Here is a 21,780-nt window from a genome sequence, read left to right as displayed (position 1 = left end):
CACACACACACACAGAGTATTAAAGCACAGGTGGAAAAATAACTCTCATTTGTGGGGTTTTCCAATGTTGTACTTATCACACTTTCATCAAATAGGTTCTTTTGTGTTGTAGAGCTGTGGCTCAATACAATGATATCTCTGAGTTAAACATCGTTTGCATGATAGCATAAGTATATACCTGATGTTTCTGGAATTCTTTCAAACAGCTTTGGTCAATCTAATGGAAGAGTATTTCCAAAAACAGTCTTGAACTGATAGACTGTGTATGACTGCTCCTTTCCAGGACATTTAAAAATAACATACCTTTTCCCATACTTCCTCCTAAAAAATATTATTCTTGCTTATGGAAGTTAAAAAAAAATAGCTCTACTAGATGTCATTATGAGTGAATTCATGCATGGCCAAGTAATTTTTTTTTTTTGTAATTTTAAGTTTGTTAAAGAAATGTGATGCTTTGTTAATCTTGAATCTACAGTGCAGAGCGTATTATTAACATGAACCTCCTAAAATAAGGATAAAATACAGCCTACACCAGAGATCAATCTCTGCAAATCAGATGAATGTTTCCTCACTTAAATCATTGCTTTTTCAAAAAGTATGAATGGAGAGGCTGAAGCATCAGTGTTGATATTATATCCCGGTTCCTGAGCGGGGTCTCTGCGATGTCTCTGCAGAATTATGTCCGTGACTGAGGTTATGTATGGTAGGAAACTTCCTCCTCTAAAGAGCAACTGGTGTAGCAATGACTATCATGCATACGAAAAAAAGAAAGAAATGATGATTTAAAAGGCTTTTTAAATGGCTATAGGATTTTAAAGTACTTGACAGAATTTGTCATGTATTACCCAGATGCTAAAAGATGCCGCCTTCTCTTCCACAAGCTAGATAGATCTAAGGTATGGAATTAAGTGAAGTTGTACATTTATTTGAAAATTTCACTTTTCAGCATCTATATTATTTTGTTTCCTTAATGCAGGATATTATAGCTCCACTCCAAAAGCTAACCTCCATTATGATTAACACTTGGCCTGTTTGGTACAAATGGTTGATTCTGATGGAACCTGATAAGCACTGTTGTGATTACAGATTTAGGTGAAGCTATTGTCCAAGTGGTTAAGAGCCTTGAGATCTTACTGAACAGCCAAAGGTAGCAATGGACCTGGGGGACAGACAGCACAGCCATCCTTGCTATGGTGGGCTCCTTCCTCTGTGAGAAGCTCTGCTTGGAACCAGTGTTGTTAATTAATGTCAATTACTCAATCCTCCACGTAGTTACTCTTCAAAGATACTGAGTATTGACTGTGTGTCAGAAATTATACACGGTAACTGCCCCAAATCCTCTCTTCCTTTGAAGTGAAAAGCAGTGTTCAAACGGGCTAACGGATTAACAGAAGATTTGTTGATAGTTTTTTAAAATACTAATAATGTTATTGATTTTAAGATTCCACAGACATGCCCGAGTACTTTGTAACCTCCTTACCTGTCCCAATGAACAAGACATCGTATTGACCATCCTCGGCTTCCACTCGATCCACTGCTATTTGTTTCAGGTTATATCTTCCATCTGTTTTTACCAGGATTGGTTTTTTATGGGCAGGTTTTATGGACTGGTACATAAGTGGATGGCTTCTTGCAAATCGAATGGCATCATCGGGGTAGTCTTTGGTGGTTCCGTATCTCCCACCATTCACTTTGCTGGCACACTGAATTGCAAATAGATAAGATACAAGTTTTTTGCCTTCTATCTAAGGAGCACATTTATTATCAATTATGAAAGCTATCAGGAAATGGACGTGTTCAATTAATTGACTGCAGTTACAAATATTTAGTGACCACAAATTCTTCATTAGAAAAATAAAATCTGCATTAAAGATTGCAGAGAAAGACCAAATCATTCCAAACATGCAGTTCTAGAAAAACACAGAAGTTAGCAAAAACTTTGAAAAATGAGGTACTAAATGATAATGGTACAATTCAAAGGTGGCAAAAATATGTATCACCATAAATATTGTTATTATTTCCCCCATTTTCTGAAATTTATTTTTTCACAGTGTAAATTAACTCCTGAAGGTAAACAATGTAATTTCATAGCAAAACAAAAAGCCTCTTTGTTGTGTTAAATCCCCCACCCAGGATTACGGATCACAACTGCACTAAAAAGCTTTCCCATTACTAAGACTAAAATAATAATGTGATGGTTCCAATGGACTCAATGACTATAGAATTCTAGTGCGGTAACAAAGAAAGCTATTCAAATTCTGTCCGTGTTAATTGAGGAAAAAAAAAACCCTCTCTCTTCTACTGTAATCCGTATGAATTTATATGATTTCTGTATGGATTCAATACAATAAATTGAGAAAATGAGAAATATTTGCAATAACGTGCTGAATTCTTAAATCACTGACTCAAAAAATAAATGTTCAATAGCATCTCAGTTACTTCTTGGACTACCTTTAACTGTGTTGATTCATGCTTGTTATTAAGTACTCTTTCGTTTTGCATATTTCCCTCCAGAATCAGCAGCAATTACAATGGTTATGTTGATAAGGAATTTTCCACTTTTGGGTATAAATACAGTAGTGTAGTAATCAGATTCTGCAAAGAGGGCATTTTTAATGGTTTGTTTTAAAATTCAGGTCATATTTCTTAATTTGGTCTGAAGTTTTCACTGGAGTATACTTACATGATACATAATTGGAAACATTCTGGACCGGCCTGGAAACAGTTCAGTAACCAGTCACTTCCTCCAAATCTCCTTTAATACCATGTGGTTTCAAGAAGCATTTCCAGCAAAGCCACAGGAGTGGGTTTTCTCCATTTAAATTGTAATTTCAATCAATAGAGTGAAATAAAGTATATTTTATGTCTTACTGGAAGTAATAATTTTAAGCTAGTGAGAATGATTGAAATGGTAAAGCTTTACACTTGTTAATGGAGGTAAGGTTTGTTTCCACTTTGGATTTTGGCTCTGCAAAAATGGTTTCTACTTGACTTTCAAGTACTTGTGGAATCAACACAGGGATGGGTTTTCACCAGCTGCTCAAAGAAGTGCAGACTTTGACTTGTATGACAAGTTAAATGTCTGTTCTCCACGGTCCATGAGCACATACAATGAGCCTACATTTTGCCAACCTAGTCGTGCCCAGGATACACGATACAAAATCATCATCACTGTCATTGTCATCATCAGTTTTAGATACATGTATAAGTAAAAAGCACAGAAGTTTGCATGGATTGTTAGGGAGACTCTTGGCAGCACGAGTGCAGAGGCCAGTGGTAAAACTTCTGGAACTCTAGTAGCACTTTTGTATTGGAATTTTTCTCCTAGGAGCCAGCAAGGATGTTGAATGAGATGCTAAGTATTCTGGTGAGGCAGAGAAAAAGCTTCTTCCAGTTAAGCTAAAGTAAGAAGTAAGGAGAAAGTATGGCCTAGGGAACTTAGAGGCTGACTCAAATATTACAATGTAATTATTTGGTTACTTTCTCCCCCTTGCAATTGCATGTGGCACTCATTCTTCGGAAGAAATGGAGGAGGATGACGCTCTTTTTATTGGATGTTTCTGTGTTCACCAGTATCTTAAAAATACAATTTCAGTTGAGGTTACTCAGACAGCCAAAATAGCAATGATAATATACACTTTATAATGTTGCTAAGATGTACCCATCACAGATTTTTTTCATTAAATAAAAAGCATACAAGCAGATATAAGAAGGGATATTTCTTTACCATGATTTCTTTATTTTGGGGTGTAGAATTTCTTAACTGCTTAACGGAAGTTTTGTAAAGCACCTTAAACACTGAACAAAATATTGCTAAAGAGAGCCTTTAAAAAAATAAGAATACTTTTTTAAATGCCTAAACTTACGGAACCAGGCCTTGGATAAGGGACTCTTCCTTCATAGAGTGACCAGTGGTATTCAGGTCCTTCCTTATGTGCGTACGGTCCATTAAAGGCTGCCCGGATGCTAGACATATGATAGACACATATTGCATGCCCTCTAAATATATTACTGGAAAAAAAAAAGTAGACAATTAGTCTTCTGGAACTGACTAGCAGTCAGCTAGTCACACACCTCAGAGTACAGAGAAAAGAAGTCTTTTGGATAAAAAAAGTTGCAATATCTTAAATAGAGGATATTCTAGAAATATTAACTACTGCAATATTTCAAGTACTGGAACTCTAAAACTTACCATTTCTTTATCTTCTTATTACAATAAACTGAAAATGACATTGTTAGACTAAAAAAAAGGACACCTATCACCTCACATTATTGTTAATCTGATATTGTGTTTTAATATTTTTATGAAGGAAAATAGGGCCTGACTATTTAAAAAGGTTTATTCCCGAGCTGAATTATTAATTTCAAGCTTTGTCTCCTTGACTGTTGTTTCATATTCAGAGTAGACAGTGTTTACCCAATCACTATGCTGTAAATACTGCTAATTCTGTTCAAATTTTATTTGATTTCTCAGTGCATATGATCAAATAACAAGTTAAAGTCTTATGAAACTTTGGGGCTTTGTTCTATTTTTTTACCTTGGGGTCACAGAGGCATCAATAGGCTTGCCGTATATCCCATCCTCCAGGGACCACCAGGCCACTGAAACTGTACCGGAGCGGAAAGATGACTGGGCTGAACTACATTAATTTGGGGGAGAATGACTTAAATTATATAAAACTTGAATTCTTTACCTCCGGAACTAGCAGCAACTGAAATCACTTTTTTTTTTAAAGTTCTACTTGCAAAGGATAAAGACAGCCAATGACTAACAATAGCAAGTTTTACTGGGAGCATTTGTGATAAGATTCTGTGAAAGGACATTTTAAAGTGACTTGTTTTAAGAATTTGACCATTTTCCTTAATTTTGCATGATGTGAATGAATTCTACCATGTCCCCAGTATCCTGTGAGAATCAAAATAATTAATGTTTGGGAACGTGCTCTGCACAATGTACAGTTCTTTTTAAATGTATAAGGTCCTACGCAGGGAGACACCTGTAGAACAGCAGTTACGTTCCTGTCCTAGGACATCAACTCACACATGCTGTAACACACCTTGAAGCAATTGGAAATGCCTGCGATAGTGAGAAAACCAGAGATGGTCTCCCAACCAAAGTGGCAATAAACCTTTGATCACCATGCTACAAATATCAACCTTTACGTCAGGTAACAGCTGGGAAGCCTTTTCCACAGATTTATGTATAAACTGAACAGTCAAATTGAAATTATGGAAGAAAATAACATGTTGTCTTTGAAATCTAGACAGATCCATTATGTGAACACTTAGGAAAGTAGCTTATAAAGTGACCATACGAACCCACAGAAAACCTATTCTGGTGATCCCGTAGTTTTTCTTTGTTATATAAAGCCATGGAATTAGAACACAACCCATATAAATTCTTCACCAGCCTAAGAATAAATATGAAGTTTAAAAAACAGAAGGATTTTCTGTGGACTGTGACAACTACTAATCTACATTCACTACTTTCCTTTGCATCAATGACGAGCTGATAGCAAAATTGTTTCCATGTTTCTCTGTTGAAGAAAAGGTCTCCTCAAAATAGCACAATATTTATTGAAAGAACTTTATTATTTTTCTCAAAGTGAGCATAAGAAATCTTCTGCTGGGAAAAAACCAAGCAGAAGCTTTGTGGAGAGACCCTGAGCAAACAAAGCAAACATGATTATAATAGTTTAAGTCCAGGGCAATGCAAAAGAGGAAGGGAACTTGATCATTCTATCCCTTTCAAGAGATATGAGGCATATTCTTTTTTTTTTTTTTTAAGAATTATTTATTTGAGAGAGAAAGAAAGCACAAGGGCAAGGGAAAGTAAAAGAATGGAAGAAGGAGGGAAAGAATCTCAAGCCAACTGCACTGAGAGCAGAGCCCAAGATGGGGTTCCATCTCAAGACCCTGAGATCATGACCTTAGCCAAAGTCCAGAGTCAGATGTTTAACCATCTGAGCCACCCGGCACCCAAAGAAATATTCTTGATTTCTCATTCCAGGCATCTCACATCCACTCTCTCCTATTTGGAAAGACACACTCAGGAAATTATATATGTAAACTTTCAACCAAAACTGATTCTAATATTTTTTCATTCATATACTGACACATAGATGTGAAAGGATATTTCATATTTTTCCAACACTGTTTGATGGGCAAAATGCAAACATGTTAAAGAGAAAAATAATAGATTATATGCCCTAAACTTGAACAGCTTATATAAATTTAAAACATGGTAGGCAAATCACAAATATATGTTTGCTATGAAGGTACATGGGAGCAGGACCCCCTGAGTAAAGGAGTAAGCGAAGTGCTCTGTGATTAAGGTATCAAGGAATATTTCTTACGGATGGCAACCGACCAGCACTAGAGAACTGATAAAAGTCAGTGTTGGAAGAGAGTCATTTGAAGCAAAACAAGTGGGCAAATAAAATCATAGTGATGGAACGAACCCTAGAGTTAGAAATAGATTCTGTGAAGGCATAATCTTACAGGAAAACTTCCAAAGCCGAGTGGCTAACAGTTGACAGAGAGCCTTGAAAACGTGACTTGGAAAACTATGTGACAATTAAAAGAATTATGCTAGCCTTTACAGCACGGAACAAATACCTTATAAACTGTGAGAAGCAAATCATCCTGTTGTAGGTCAGAGCGGAAGGGGATTAGGATACTGAGCACAGACTGAGCCTGGGGTGCTTCAAACAGAAACAAATAAAGATCTGAACTGAGATCATGGCTTTAAAAGTAAAAGAACAATTGCAAACATAAGAGAACAAAGAGAAATTGGTGACATAAAATAATAAACGGTGACAGTGGGTCAACAGTATTTCCAACTTACACAGTGAAGGAGTAGGGCGTATTTTGTTTCATCATGTTTTTATAGATCCTATGAATTTCTTACCTGGTAGTGTTAAAGAGTCCAAATATCACTGGGTTCTTATGATCTCTGGTGTGCAGCAAGAAAATATCCTCTGGAAAATTAAAGACCATTAGATGAGTATTTTTAGTCCTCTTTGCGTGTAAAGAAAATACATTGACATAAAATAGTTTAGATGCAGATGTAAGACATCAATTTCTGTCCAGACACAGTCATATGGCCATGACCAAATCACAACAGAGTGAAACACCTGGCTGTTCAGGATGACCCTGAGCTGGGCCACAAGGAAGAAACGAGGTGCTGACTGCCAGCTACGGAGATGATCGCCTGTTCTGCAACTGCCCTGACCCCACCATGCAGACCAGGCCACAGTGAAAAGAAGAGAAACTTGCTCATTGTGGGAAGCAAGTTTTAATACGTGCTAGAAATAGAGAGGGGTAGAGAGAGGAATATACATCAAAGAGCACAACTTAATTCTCTCAAGAAGATTTACCTAATTCATCAAAATAGGTGTCAATTCCATTCATGCCTGGTACTGAGCAGACCAGTCTGGCTTTTAGTATAGTGCTGAACTTATTCACCAGTATCCTCTGTCCTCCTACATCATTCTGCAATGAACCAAAGCAGATGAGTGAGTACCTAAAGGACTTCTAACCACAACTGTGTATTATTAAACATGCAGATGAGAACAGTTGCAATTTTTTAATTTAATCTGGAAAGTGTAGCCGAATCCTCAAATAATACCATACCTGCAATTCCACATAAAAACCATTTGAGGCTTGCACATTCTGCCTTGTTAGTATACTTTCACTCTGGGCCCTTAAATATACTTTCTAGACATTAAGGAATGTTAATAGAGTGGTCTATTCTATATAAAATAGTGGCTTTTATAATACAATAAACTTTATTATTATTTTAATGATAAATAATCTGCTTATCTTGGAGATACAGAAAACAACCACTCTTTTTTTCTAAAAAAAAAAAAAAACAGTTTAAAATACATACATACACAGTACGTACATATTATTTGCACACATATATACACACAAATGTACATACATGGACATAGATATGTATATATAAACTACCTCTTATTCTTAAATATCAAACTTTACATTTGCAATATTATTAGCATTCTCTCAATATATATTGCTACGTCAGTTGGTTTTGAATATTCACTAACAGCCTATCTGAATACCCAATCAAACACAGATGTTTTTTCTAAAGAATCAAATGACCTGTTGAAACATAGCATACATTACTTAGTATGTGGACTAAAGAAACTAAAAAGACCTTGGTTAAATTAATTTTTAAGAGGGGAGCTCAAACTTCTGTGTGGGAAGAAGTACAGTCTAACTACAGACTAGCTCTTCTTAGTACGGGTTGGAAAATGAGGAAGATCACATAAAAGGCACAGCTCTTCTAAGATAAAACTTTAGGGAGATGTTAAGTCTAAAGATTAGGTAGCAAATACTATTAGGCAGCCTGTAGAATCCTAGAACATCTTCCTTATTATTTATTTATTTATTTATCTATTTATTTTTGCCAGAAAATATTTTAAAGTAGAAAGCCTACAATACAATCACCAAGACCTGACGGTAAATCGGGAGGTAAGCATGCGGAACGGAAGAGAAAGGCGGTCCTCACCACACAGAGTCTCCCCACTCTGGCGTAAATTGCATGTGCGTTGCTCTCTGCCTCCAGGGCCTTCTCGGTAAAGAAGAAATACACTTTGTTGTCATCTCGGTCTTCGTTGTCGGGAATCAGATATGAACCTACAAATTTTGGTTCTACAGATATAAAGAAAAGTAGAAGAAAAGTAAAATGCTAAGTTATTCTAATAAATTGCATATCACATGGATGCTTCAGTATCAAAAAAGGCTCTTCCTTGAGATTTTTCTATCAACGGTAAAGTCATGTAGAGATCTCTACTCTCTTTGCAAACCAATAGTTTTGTTTAGATCTAGGAGAGTACAATTTAAATGGAAAATAAGAGTCAAGAAAGGAAAAAACAATGTCAAACAACATGCCTTAACATTGCATTCAAAGAACAGATTAGAGGCATGATGGTGATCATCTCCATAAATTTCCTCCCATGTATGTAAAAAGTCAACATAAATACATGTAAAATGGTTGAGTAGAGAAGTTTATCACCTTTTCAAATTCATAGACCAGTGCAGCTCATGGAAGACCATTTTAGTTTTAACGTAGAAAATTTATTTTAGGAGTGCCAGGGAGGCTCAGTCATTAAGTGTCTGCCTTTTGCTCAAGTCATGAATCTTTGAATATTCACTAACAGCCTATCTGAATACCCAATCAAACACAGATGTTTTTTCTAAAGAATCAATCAAATGACCTGTTGAAACATAGCATACATTACTTAGTATGTGGACTAAAGAAACTAAAAAGACCTTGGTTAAATTAATTTTTAAGAGGGGAGCTCAAACTTCTGTGTGGGAAGAAGTACAGCCTAACTACAGACTAGCTCTTATTAGTACGGGTTGGAAAATGAGGAAGATCACATAAAAGGCACAGCCCCATGTTGGGCTCCCTGCTCAGTGGAGAGTCTGTTGCTCCCTCTCTCTCTCTCTCTGTGCATCCCCCCTACTTGTACTCTCTCTCTCTCTAATAAATAAATAGAATATTTTTAAAAAGAAAATTTATTTTAAGTCTTTGTGTTTGTAGTCTAAGGGATCGGAGTGAACAACCCTTGCTTAATATACTATGTCAAATATTTTAATGATAACATGCTGCCAATAATGATTATGTACTCTAAAGCTTAATAAAAAGGCTAAAAATAATTTTAAAAATTCATTATTAAGTGATACTTCAATCCCTGGGATAGACCACTGTGACAAAACATAAACATCATTCCTTACAAGGATTCTGTCAGTAAATGACTAGTGATTTTCCTAGAATTTTATTTGTCTCTAAAAACAATGTGATCCCATTAAAATAAGCAAAGCAATCAATGGATAATTTTGGAATTATACCAACTGACAAGAGAACAAAACAACTTACTGGATAAAAAGGGATTTTTTTTTTTTTTTTTTTGCTTTTCATATATTTGGTTTATTTTCTTCCTTTAAATCCTGATTACTAAGTATTGCTATGAGGCCAATTTCGTTTTATAATAGAGCCAGTTCATGCTGATATAAAATTACATTTTAATATAATTTAATTCAGGAATAATATTTTAATTAAGGAATATTACTAAAATTCTGAAATTTGTAAAAACTTTAGAAGACATTTGTATCATTATTATGACCAAACCAGCAAATTTCCCATGAGTTCTAGACTTGCTTTCAGTTCCGACTTACATGCTCCTTCCTCCTGAACCCTACCTTTCAACAGACGCTCGTCGTCATGCTCGGTGCGAATGTGAGCCAGTCGCCCCATGCTCCGGAAGACTGCAGCGTCTCTGCCCCAGTAATCACTGTAGAGTCCAGTAAATAATTCACTACCTACATGGAAAAAGGAGTTAAAAAGAAGCCAGTGTTTGTTTCTGGATCTGACAACAATCTATAAGCCACAGTGACATCAAACATATACTGTGTATATGACCTTGTGAAATGAATACTACTACAAGAGCATGGATGGTACTGTGAGATCGCTAGGATTGGAATATCCACTGCCACTTATGAGCTGTGTGAGCTTGGGCTAGTTGCTTAGTCTTTCTGTGCCTCGGTTTCCCCATTCCCAAATAGGACTAGCGCTCAAAAGTATTGTAAAGAGTGAAGCACTTCAAACAACAGCTGGCATATATATTCATAAGACCTACATGAATCTGTTTTTTAAGATGTATTCATATATTTGAGAGAGAGAACACACACACAAACTGGGGGGAGGGAAAGAGAGAAAGAATCTCAAGCAGGCTCCCTGTTGAGAGCAGAGCCCACAGATAGGCTTGATCTAATGACTCTGAGATCATGACCTGATCTGAAATCAAGAGCCGGACTTTTAACCGAATGAACCACCCAGGTGCCCCAAACCGATATGAGTATTTGACAAGTAAGCTGGTTCATTTTTTTTTACTAAACTTCTTTTATCCTTTATATCATCAGGGTATTATTATTAATTTTTATATTATTATTATTGGTATTATATGCAAGACAGCTAACTCAAATCCTTCTTGGAACAAGAGATTGCTTCCATGAACATGATTTTAGTATAGGAACCACAATGTCTGACAAAGTTGTAAATAATCCAATTCACTGTCATTAAATTTCTAAGTTGTGGCATAGATGGGAATGATATAGAGAATTTATAATTTAATCAGTTAACAGAATGAACGAAGTTAGTTATAACACGTGGTGGCGGACCCAGAGTGAAAATCAAATCAAGGAATCACAAATGTACGCAGGGTTTCCCAAGAAACGACAATGTGTGTCCTTGGAAATAACCAGAAAAACATTAAAATAGCTTATGGGAAGAGGAAAAAATATAATAGAAAAATAAAATAAAGTTAAAGGGAACTGCAGAAAGACTAATACCTCTCAAGCATAGGAACTTGGGAGTTCTCTTTTGTCCAAGGGACAACAAAAGATAACCAGTGCCCATGAGTGGGACCAGAGGCATTGTCCTGGACATATGCAGTTCAGGTGTCTTGTCTTTGGCAAAAATCTCTAAAAGAAGCAAATGATAGCATCAAATCAATAGAAGAAGCACCCTCAATTTAGGGCAGTACAATTCTCATAAGGAGTATCATACAACTCTGGTTGGTTTAAAAATATAGAGCGGATACTGAGCTCAATGTATTAATGTTTTCCTGTTAAATATGGAATATGTACATATGGCATTTGAAGTGCTTTAAAGTTTAAGAGAATTCAAATTAACTGTATCTCTAATTTAGTACATTTAAATGAATAATTGATTTTAGAATTTGAATTATTAAAGTTACGGGTATAAAAATCCAGCCAAGTACATAAACAGAATTTAAGAGAACTTGATTTCATGTTTATAAATTTTAGTTATTTAATGATTTATTTATTTATTTTAGAGAGACAGAGAGAGGTGGGGGGCAGAGGGAGAGGGAGAAAAATCTTCAACAGACTCCCTGCTGAGCACGGAGCCCCACTTAGGACTTGATCCCACAACCCTGAGATCAAGACCTGAGCCAAAATCAAGAGTCAGACACTCAACCAACTGGGCCACCCAGGTGATCCTCATGTTATAAATTTTATTAGATTTTTAAAATTATTTCAATATTTATAAAGGGTTTTTTTTCCTAAGATAAGGCCTTTAAAACTTTGAAAAAAAACGTGAATAAACCAAATATGTTTGTATGGTTTAAAATTTGAGAAAGTAATCAAATGTGCTGTCAACAGGACACTTTATAAGAGAAGTTTATTTTCAACTTGAATTAATGACTTACTTTTTAAAAAGTAAAGATAATTGCTTTTGTTATAGCAGATTTAAAAATAGAAAAAATGAGATATCGATTGAATTTGAAGGCTTAGGAAAAATAAGCTTTTAAAAATATTATAATAACAAACTAACGTTCATTTATACAAAGACAAGTAAGTGTAAATAGCTTCTTTTGTTCACAAAATCCACTAGGGATATTTAAAAAATATACAGGAAAAAGATCAATAAAATCCAGGTTTTCCCACAAAGGAATCTTCTTTTAAACTATACATCTATGTAATAAGAGAGAAACAGGAAAAGAAGAGGTAAATGTAGCAACGTATTAGAATTAACAATTGATGAATTCAGGTAAATGGTATAAAGGTGTAAATTTTACTCCTCTTTCTTTCTTTTTTTTGGATTTGAAAATTTTCCAGTTAACGGGTTAAAAAACAAAACAAAACTGGATTTGTTGAGTTCATTCCATACACTCGAGAATGTACGCTAAGTAAGAGGTGTGATAAGGAAAGTTACAGAAAAGAAAAACAAAGATGCTTTATCTCTGGACTTAAAACATAATTTGATAGAAAAAATTACATTAGAACTCTTATTTAAGCATGTTCTTTGGTAACAGAAGGAAAAAGAGCAACATAATTTATATCAGAGCCAGTTAATGTTCTATTCATCAGAAGGTTATATCTGTGTGTGGTGAAGGCATATTTTGAGATAAAATGCATTTAGTGGTTAGGGATATAAACTGTTTGCGGGAGGCATTCTGCACTACTTGAACATGGATAAGAGTCATGTTAAATTCATTAAAAGGCCTTGGGGAACATCAACTTTATAGCATAAAAGAATGAGCTGACCCACAAGAGCTAGGTCATTGACTACTGAACTACCAGAATGAGGATTTTTCTGAAATGTTTTTGTTATTTTTTAACTTATATTCCCCATATAAAATATAAAGGCCATTTTGGAAAACTATCCTATTTTTAAAAGATTTTATTTACTTATTTGAGAGAGAGAGAGACAGAGTGAGAGAGAACATGGGAGGAGGTCAGAGGGAGAAGCAGACTCCCCATGGAGCTGGGAGCCCGATGCAGATCTCGATCCCAGGACTCCCAGGATCATGACCTGAGCCGAAGGCAGTAAGTCGCTCAACCAACAGAGCACCCAGGCACCCCTGGAGAATTATTCTAAACAAAACTTATTTTTCTTATGTGGACTTGGCCAAATGCTTAATGCACAACAGGTACAAAAAAATAAATTTCTTAAAAATCATGACAATTTTCTATTAAGTTTTTAATATCTGATTTCGCTTAATATCCTAAAAGACTTCTAGAACTTCACTATTTGAAAACATTACTATTATGAGAAAATAATCTTCTTATTAGTTCACAACAATTATTGCACTTATCCCAATCTGAAACACCCTATCAAAGTTCTACTCATTTTAATCAACTTCATAAATTTAACAAACAAGTACCCCTTGGAGACACTAGATGGCAGCCCTATAATACCAAATAATACCACATCCAAGGCACGTTATCTGCACAAAGGAAAAGATGATATATTACCAATTTTACCCAATTTCCCTTTTTGTATTCAGATAAAAGAAAATAGTTTGTGAACAATTCAAATAACACAATATGAGATGCATGACTTAAACTTCAAAGAAACCAGACAGGTGCTAAAAACCCGATGCTGTGTAAATGGAACCAAATGTGTTTCTGTTGGAAATGTTAGATTTTCCTCAGAAGGGAAAGGTTCTCCTTTCATAGCTTATTATTAGTGTAAAGAACAAAATAAATTCATAATCACAGATAATAGTCATGTTTGGTAAAAAATCTTCCTAAGGGGGAAAAAAAACTTTTATGAAAAATCATCAAGTAGAATAAGCCTTAGGCACAACTATTACCTAATAGTAATTAAATGAGCCATTCAGCATCATTATAATTGATACTACTTACAGCAATACATAAAGTACATATGTACGACATCTCAACTGAAAACTTTAAAATTATAACCATTTGATATAATTAGGGTAAATTTGTGAATCAATACCTTGGTATTTTACAGAGTATAAAAAAACCTGGATAAATCATATTTTCATGGACTAAAAAGAGAAAGGTTTCATATAAATAAAAAACATCTTCTAGAGTTTCAATGATAAGAATAGAACTATCCAAGTTTTTAGTTTTGTAGGTCTATGAAGACATGATATTTAATAAATGTATTAGCTTAGCCACAAGTTTAACTGGTATCTATTTCAATATTCTGAATATAAATAACCAACTTGATTTTTATGCCATATATTACATTTCATTTGTTATAGCACTGAATTCTGAGGGTGACGGATGTCATGTTAATTTTAGATGGTCAAGTGTGGTTATAATTAAAAAAAAATAGAGCATCTGCAGGGTGTTTTGACAGGTGAATGTAACTTATTATTGTCATGCTCAACATAGGCTCTCTGTACAGACACAGTAACAGTGGGAACAGTTCTGCACTGGAAATCTGTCACTCTAAGCCCCCAGCTTGAAATCTGCTTTTCGATGTGTCATGGTCTTCATTGCTTGTAAAATCACAGAGACCTACCTGTAATTTCTTGAGCCTGCCCAACTTTTTTCCATTCTCTCTGCCTGGAAATGTTTTGCCTAAATTCTGCATCTCCTTTCCTGCTTCACCTCCCATGTGCCTGACTATTGCCTACTTCCTCTCTGATGCCTTCCTTGACTAAACTTGTGTTAGTGTAGTGATTCCTAGTACCACCAAAGCCCCTCTGCCTGTTTCTACCATATTGCTCACCCTACTGTATTAATGTATTGCTTATACATTTGACATTATGCCTCACTAGAATGTAGGCCTCTTGATGTGTCTTATATATTCTTTTTCCCCCAATATCTTGTACAGTGTCTGGAATATAGGAAATGCTCAATAAACACTTGTCAAATCCATGAAGAGCACAGTGAATTAATTTGTGAATATATCTAAAAATTCTTTTAGGTGTTTAAGTTAAATAAAGCTATGAAATGCAATAAAAACTCAGGATAAGATTCTGATTCTTCAATAAAGCTTCAGTAAAAAACACTAAGAGAAAGAAACAATATTAGGCATTTAAGTGAATAACAGAATTCCTTGATTTTTTGTTCCTATATTTAATAATTTTAATTCATGAACACAAAAACTCTATTTTCTTCCAGCGTTTGTCCCTAATAGTTTCAGCCCCCAAAGACTGCCTACACTAAACAGCTTATATGAAAGAAAGTAAGAATCATTTGACTCTTGCCAATATATAAAAACAAATCCACTGTAAATAATTCTAAGTTAAAATGCCTCATTACAATAGTTTTCTACATAATTCCTTTTATCAGAACAAATTCTAATTGAAGCTTCAGTTAAGCATACTGCATTGCCTTCACGTTTTATGAAACCTACCATTCTCAGCAGTTTTGCTCATGGGCTAGATACTTATTACTTGATTTGAGTTTTTAGTTACCACATTAGAAATACAGATTTTAGTTGTTTGGTAAGACAAACATCAACAGTTTTCCAAGCTTTTTATCTTCTTAGGTTTTACTCAAGCATTTCTCCTATTTGTGTTGTAAACGTCTACACAACTAAATAATGTGAAATATATTTGCCTCATGGACAGCACATGACTAACGATGGAATTAACTGCTTCATTTCATAACTGAGTTATATAATTTTGTTAGAAAGTCATTCAAATATCAGATGCACTGTATTATAGAATCACTATAACATGCGTCATTGCATATAAAACAAAATACATGCGCGAGGATGAGGATGGATAAGAATGAGGTATATATTCCAATACTCACATCCCAGTTCACAGTCACACTTTGCTTAGGGTGCTAAAAGCAACCAGGCAGAATATATCCTTGAATTAGTTATACAGTTGTAGTTGGATTTTTTTTCTTCTAGCCTTATCATTTTTGTTGGTTTGTTTTGAGGAATCCATAAGCAAAATATCCAAAGAGGCTCAGAGACACTAGTAGATAAAGCCAGAAGCCACGAGCATGTGGATAACTGGCATTGCACCAAATGTGAGAGAGCAAGAAAGTTGGATAAGAAATTATAGACATTCTTCAGGGACAGGAACATGGCAAAGGAATGACTTTAAGTCTAAATTTCCGTACAGTTGAGGTGAATTCAAGAAATAAGGAGATATACTTCATTTGTTACATTTACAGAGGTTGCATTTATAAAGACATACATTTTATCTTCACTTAAGATTTTTCATTTATTTTTCTAATATTATTAAGTCATATTTTGTGCCAGAACTACTCATTCATAACTCTGTCCTGGATATAATTAATTTAAAAGGAACATTTGTTTTAAAAAATTAATGCCATTGATAGCTTGAAATAATCACTTAAATTTCCTCTGCATATATTCCAACTCCCTTTCATTCAGTCAACACTGACCTTCAATGTACAGAATATGTAACGAGGAGATATATTCACAAAGGTCTCATTATTATGAATAAAAGTACAGGAAGAAAATTTCAGCAGCTATAAACTTTTGTAATTTTATTTGCTTAAAATGGTAAGATAGGACCAAATAGAATGTAGAAAGAAAATTTCAGGGCCTATGATATTTTATTCATGATTGTTTGTTGAAATAAAATTTAGTAAGTCTTTAACTTGAGAAGTCATCCTAAAAATATCCTCATAACAAAGCTAACACTTTGAAAGCAAAGCAAAAGTATGTGACAGATTAGAGTGGTTTTCCCCCAAATGCTAGTAACATGCATGTTAGCATGACATGTCATAGTCATGTCAGGTATGGTAAATATTAAATTACACCTGGAACTACAAATCTGAGTCAGAATAAAATATTTTTTAAGAAAGTCAATAGAATTGAGAGGGCAAGGTATAAGGAAAATCCTGCAGTTACTAAAGGTGTTATAAACGTATTAAGAATATTGCAACAGTATATCCAACAGAGCTGATGAAAAAGAGTCAGCCAGTATTTTCCTTGCTGGCCAAAATGATATATGACATAAAGAAAATATTTCCTAGGGTGCCTGGGTGGCTCATTTCAGTTAAGTATCCAACTCTTGATTTCAGTTCTGGTGGAGATGGAGCCCTGTGTTGGGCTCCCCACTGGGCATGGCGTCTGCTTGAGATTCTCTCTCTCCCTCTTCTCACCATCCCCTCTCCCTCTCTTAAATATATATATTTGTATTTCCTGAATTTTTATTTGGCTAGTCACCAAATCCAGTAATTAGATAGCAATATAAGTACTATCTTTGGATGAAATAAAAGGTATAGGCAAGTAATACATCAATTTATTTTACTAAGTAAGTTGTTGTTTGAACAAAGTGTTTTTAAAACCAGGCTGTAATGTCTTATATTCTTCAGACACTTACTGAAGACCATTTTCAATATAAAATTGTCATCACAGTAGGGGAAAATGTGGCTAAATGTGTAGAAATATTTGCACCTGTGATATGACTTTATATGCCACCAAGATAAATTATGTTAATATCAAGTGGCATTTGGAGAGCAACCCTAATTAATGTATCATTTCATTTTGACTGATTTGTGAACATTCAGAACAGAGCTAAACAAAGAGGTTGTTTCACTCCTTTAATTCTGTTTCACATGGAATCACTGCGAGATACTAACATTTCATTTCTAAATTAGATGATAAATTTAATTAAAACATGTTCACGTGTTCATTAACTTGTCTTTTACCTAACAAATAATCATTCTTTATTCAGTTTTTGGTATGCTTTTTAGTTCACATGATCTTCAGCCAACTAAATTTAAGGTAACTGAAATGAAAACTGTACCTGAAGTTAAGAAATTATAAGACATCCTTTGATTTTCCAGTACCTCCTTTTTTTCCTTGGGGCCTTGTTACCTTTATGAGTATTGTTACAAATTCGAGTTTCTTATCACGAAAGCACAACTTGAGGTGAACAGGCGCTCAAGAGTTAAGTGTGACCCACAATTAACAAAGAAACAAGGATCGTGGCCTCAAGATGGTCAACATTTTGCCGGAGTCTTGTCCTAACCCATCAGCTGAGAACATGTGTGGCCAGAAAATACTACATTTATGCATTCTTTTCCTGTCAGAGTAAGCTACAGCGGGCTTGCCAAATTCCAACACAGGTAGCTCCATTTTTCCAGCCCAAACTCCTGCTGTTTTTTTGACTGGGTGAATTATTCCTACTTCCTCTCTCTCAGAGTTGCTGGCTCAGGTAGAGGTTATCGGGTTTCTGTGGCACCTCGTATCTACAGTGAGCGAATAATCTTTCAAAGGTACTTTGGGATGAAAGCTAGTGGATAAAGGTGAAGAATTATATTTTTAGTTCTTCTTTTTGGAGGGATTATTCCTATAGTGTTTATGTTTAGTTTGGAGGGCTCTTATGATTTGATTTCTCTTCTGAATATGTGGAACAGCCACCCAGATGGCAAGCACTTCCCATGTCAGCACAGTGTAATTTGATTTGGAAGTTCAATGAAACTCACTGGGAAATGTCCCTCCAGTAATATTTCCCCTCTTAAAAAAATTCAGTTTTAAGTTTCCGGTTTCATGCATAAATAAGCTCCAGGGAGGCTTAGTGGTGAGTGGCAGGGTGACTAAAGGAATTGTTTAAACCATTTAAATGAAATGTTAAAATTAAATGGTGTGCTAATCTTTTTAGGATTTCACCACAGAAGTAGTGTTTACTCTGTAATTTTCCACTTTCAGTATCACTTATAATATTCTTATGAATAATATCCCAAAATTTGTTTTTTGCCTGTTTAGGAATATTGAGTCTATTCAATGAATATTTATAGGAGGCCTATTCTGTGCAAGATGTAAGGTAAAAGAAATGAGAAGAAAATCTCTTCCAAACATATTCAAATTTTAAATTTATGAAATTATCCCCCAAAAGCACTGAAAGCATTAGAAAAAATTATCTATCAAATGAATGTATTTTAATGCATCCAGTGCCATTTGTAACATAGATCTAGCTGGTATCCATTCAGTGTCCCTCCCAAGACTTTGATTCCTACTGAAGTTTAAACTTAGGCGATCTTATTTTCATATTTAAGGTCTCCCTTCCTTATATTCTGTTTATACACACACACACAGGTTAGCAGAGGAACGCTAGCTATCTTAAATATACTATTTTTCTTTAAAACATTATACTCTTTAAGAATATTACATCTTTTGGAGCAAGTTTTGAAAGAACTTACTACGTGAAATCTCATTTTAGAGCCTTTTCAAACTATGGGCCTGAAGCAAATCCATCTTTCCCTAATAATTAGCGCTAATTGAAGGTCTTTGCTCTACAGATATACAGTGGACCCCTAACTCCATGGAAGTTGGAAGCTCTGACCATGAAGCTGAAAATCTGCATATAACTTGTGATTGCCCAAACACTTAACTATTAATTGAGCAGAAGCCTCACGGATAACAAAACAACTGATTAATGCATAGTTTGCATGTTTTATCTATTACCTACTGTATTCTTACAGCAAACTACAGAAAAGAAAATGTTAAGAAAACCATAAGGAAGAGAAGATACATTTACAGTACTGCACTGTATTCATAAAAAAGAACTGGATATGCCTGGACCCATGAAGTTCAAACCTGTGTTGTTCAAGGGTCAACTATATATATATATATATATAAAACTTTGCTGACATAGATATAAGTGCCATGACCAGGATGGGGAGTACAGAGTGGGACGCAAGGCCCATCAAAATGAACTATCCGGATAAGTTCAGGGACTGCACAGTTTCTAGAATTCACGGGAATATCTGCATCAACTCAAAATCTTGTATTCTGATTACTCATCAGTGGGGAGTTTTCAGTGTTAATCTTTTATTTAGGATGGGAAGTCCCCACATGTTATTTTACACTTTCCCATTTTCTGCCAACAGGGTGACCTAATATTAGCCTATAACTCTAAGTGTTGCAAATGTAATAATAGAAATCCATACATCTGTACCATACTTATATCAGAACCTCACAACCCTGAGAGAAAAGAAGGACCCTCATAGCTCCTAGTTAGGTATCAGGAAGAGCTCACTTCAGCTTTGTACTTGGGAACCCATCTGTCTGTACCATCACAGTGCTGGAGTACTTTGCCAAGTGTGTCAGCATTAAACCCCAAGAATATAAACAGAAAGAAAAATAATTTCATTGTGTCTTAAGTGAGGTACTCAGGTGAGGTACCTCATCTAATTAAACGGAATCAAATGGAAATCTAGATCAGACATGCCAACTTATTTTATTATTTCAATGTGGACATTTAGTGGAAGTTTGAACAGGTCAACCTCTATTGTTAAGATTCTAGATAAACAAGAGTTTAGATAAATAATTTTAAAGTTCTCAACTGAGATAACCTTCTGATGAATTCTACTGATACAGAGAAGGGCACCAAGAAGAGAATATTAAAAGTTTTCCTAAAATTACAGAGTAATTAAAACAAAAAGAACTAACATATGTTGCAATAGTTGAGTTTCTCCAGCCAGGATTTTATAAAGTACTTCTCTAACTGCATTTTTTTGAATAGTAAACGGTCATAGTACAGGATGTTTTCTATCAGATACTAAATAAAACCTGTGTTTCCAGAACGAGACACACATACTTCAGAGTAGCTGCATTTATCTTAGAGTCAAAACTGGTTCAGTTTAGCCTGACTTGAAATCTAATATCATTGCTTCCAGCACCCATAAATAAAAATGACTCTAACACACGTATAGAGAAACACCAGAAGAATCTAAGCGAAGTTCCAAAATCAATATGGCGACCAAATGATGTCTGTGGCAACAATAATTACCAACTAAGGTGGAGATGAAGGAGGAGCTGGGATCGAAAGGACATCTGCCCCTTCCTCTTTCAGACCTGTGTGGTTCCAGATGAAACAGGGGATCCTTGGAAAAAAAACAAAAACAAAAACAAAAACAATAGATAAACCAGAAAAGCCATTATGTATTTGCCAATTTTAGTAAGAATCTAATTGCTCAGATAAGACATATAAAAACCTGACCTTTTGCAAACAGTGTAAACAGGATACCATGAGTACTGAGTTTCTTAAAGCCAAACTGGGTTTTGTACATAAATATATGGGTCTTCAGGTCCATATGAGTTTCTCACTCCTCCCAGAAAGTATACAGGTGATGAAATAAAAGACATTAACAGTTTTTAATCACATGAGCGGACAGTAATGGTTATTCTGAGGGGTGTCCAGTAAATATGCCAAAGGAATGAAAATAAGCTAAAAAAAAAAAGGTTATTAAAAGGGAGGTTTAAAAAAGAAAAAGGGAGGCTTAATGATAAATACAGAATTGACTGCTTTCCCACAAAGGCCACTATTGATTTTTTCTGAAGGGTCTGCAAAAGAAGCTGATAAAATTTTCTATCAATTTAGATTATTTATTTCCAATCATGTCTCTTTTTCATCACATATTCTTGGTATACACATTTAACTTTAATAATTTAGAAAATGATGGCTGCATAAACAATTACTGGAATATAGATGTATAGATAAATGTCACATTATGAGCAATGTTTCAGGC

At 34.9% G+C, this 21,780-nt stretch overlaps 1 protein-coding gene across 1 annotated transcript in view; it reads right to left on the bottom strand.

Moving 5' to 3' along the window:
- SEMA3E (semaphorin 3E) overlaps positions 1-21,780 on the bottom strand; it is a 248,975-nt gene that overhangs the window by 32,026 nt on the left and 195,169 nt on the right. The window contains exons 5-11 of the mRNA XM_059396944.1: positions 21,042-21,135; positions 10,231-10,350; positions 8,534-8,676; positions 7,380-7,494; positions 6,911-6,980; positions 3,867-4,011; positions 1,481-1,703 (exon numbers count right to left, since the gene is read on the bottom strand). Coding sequence (XP_059252927.1) covers positions 1,481-1,703; positions 3,867-4,011; positions 6,911-6,980; positions 7,380-7,494; positions 8,534-8,676; positions 10,231-10,350; positions 21,042-21,135 — 910 coding nt within the window. The remainder of the gene's footprint in view (positions 1-1,480; positions 1,704-3,866; positions 4,012-6,910; positions 6,981-7,379; positions 7,495-8,533; positions 8,677-10,230; positions 10,351-21,041; positions 21,136-21,780) is intronic.

Source organism: Mustela nigripes, chromosome 4, assembly GCF_022355385.1.
Source record: "Mustela nigripes isolate SB6536 chromosome 4, MUSNIG.SB6536, whole genome shotgun sequence".
NCBI lineage: Eukaryota > Metazoa > Chordata > Mammalia > Carnivora > Mustelidae > Mustela > Mustela nigripes.
Note: the sequence above shows the minus strand (reverse complement) of the source record. Positions and strands in the feature narration are given on the sequence as shown.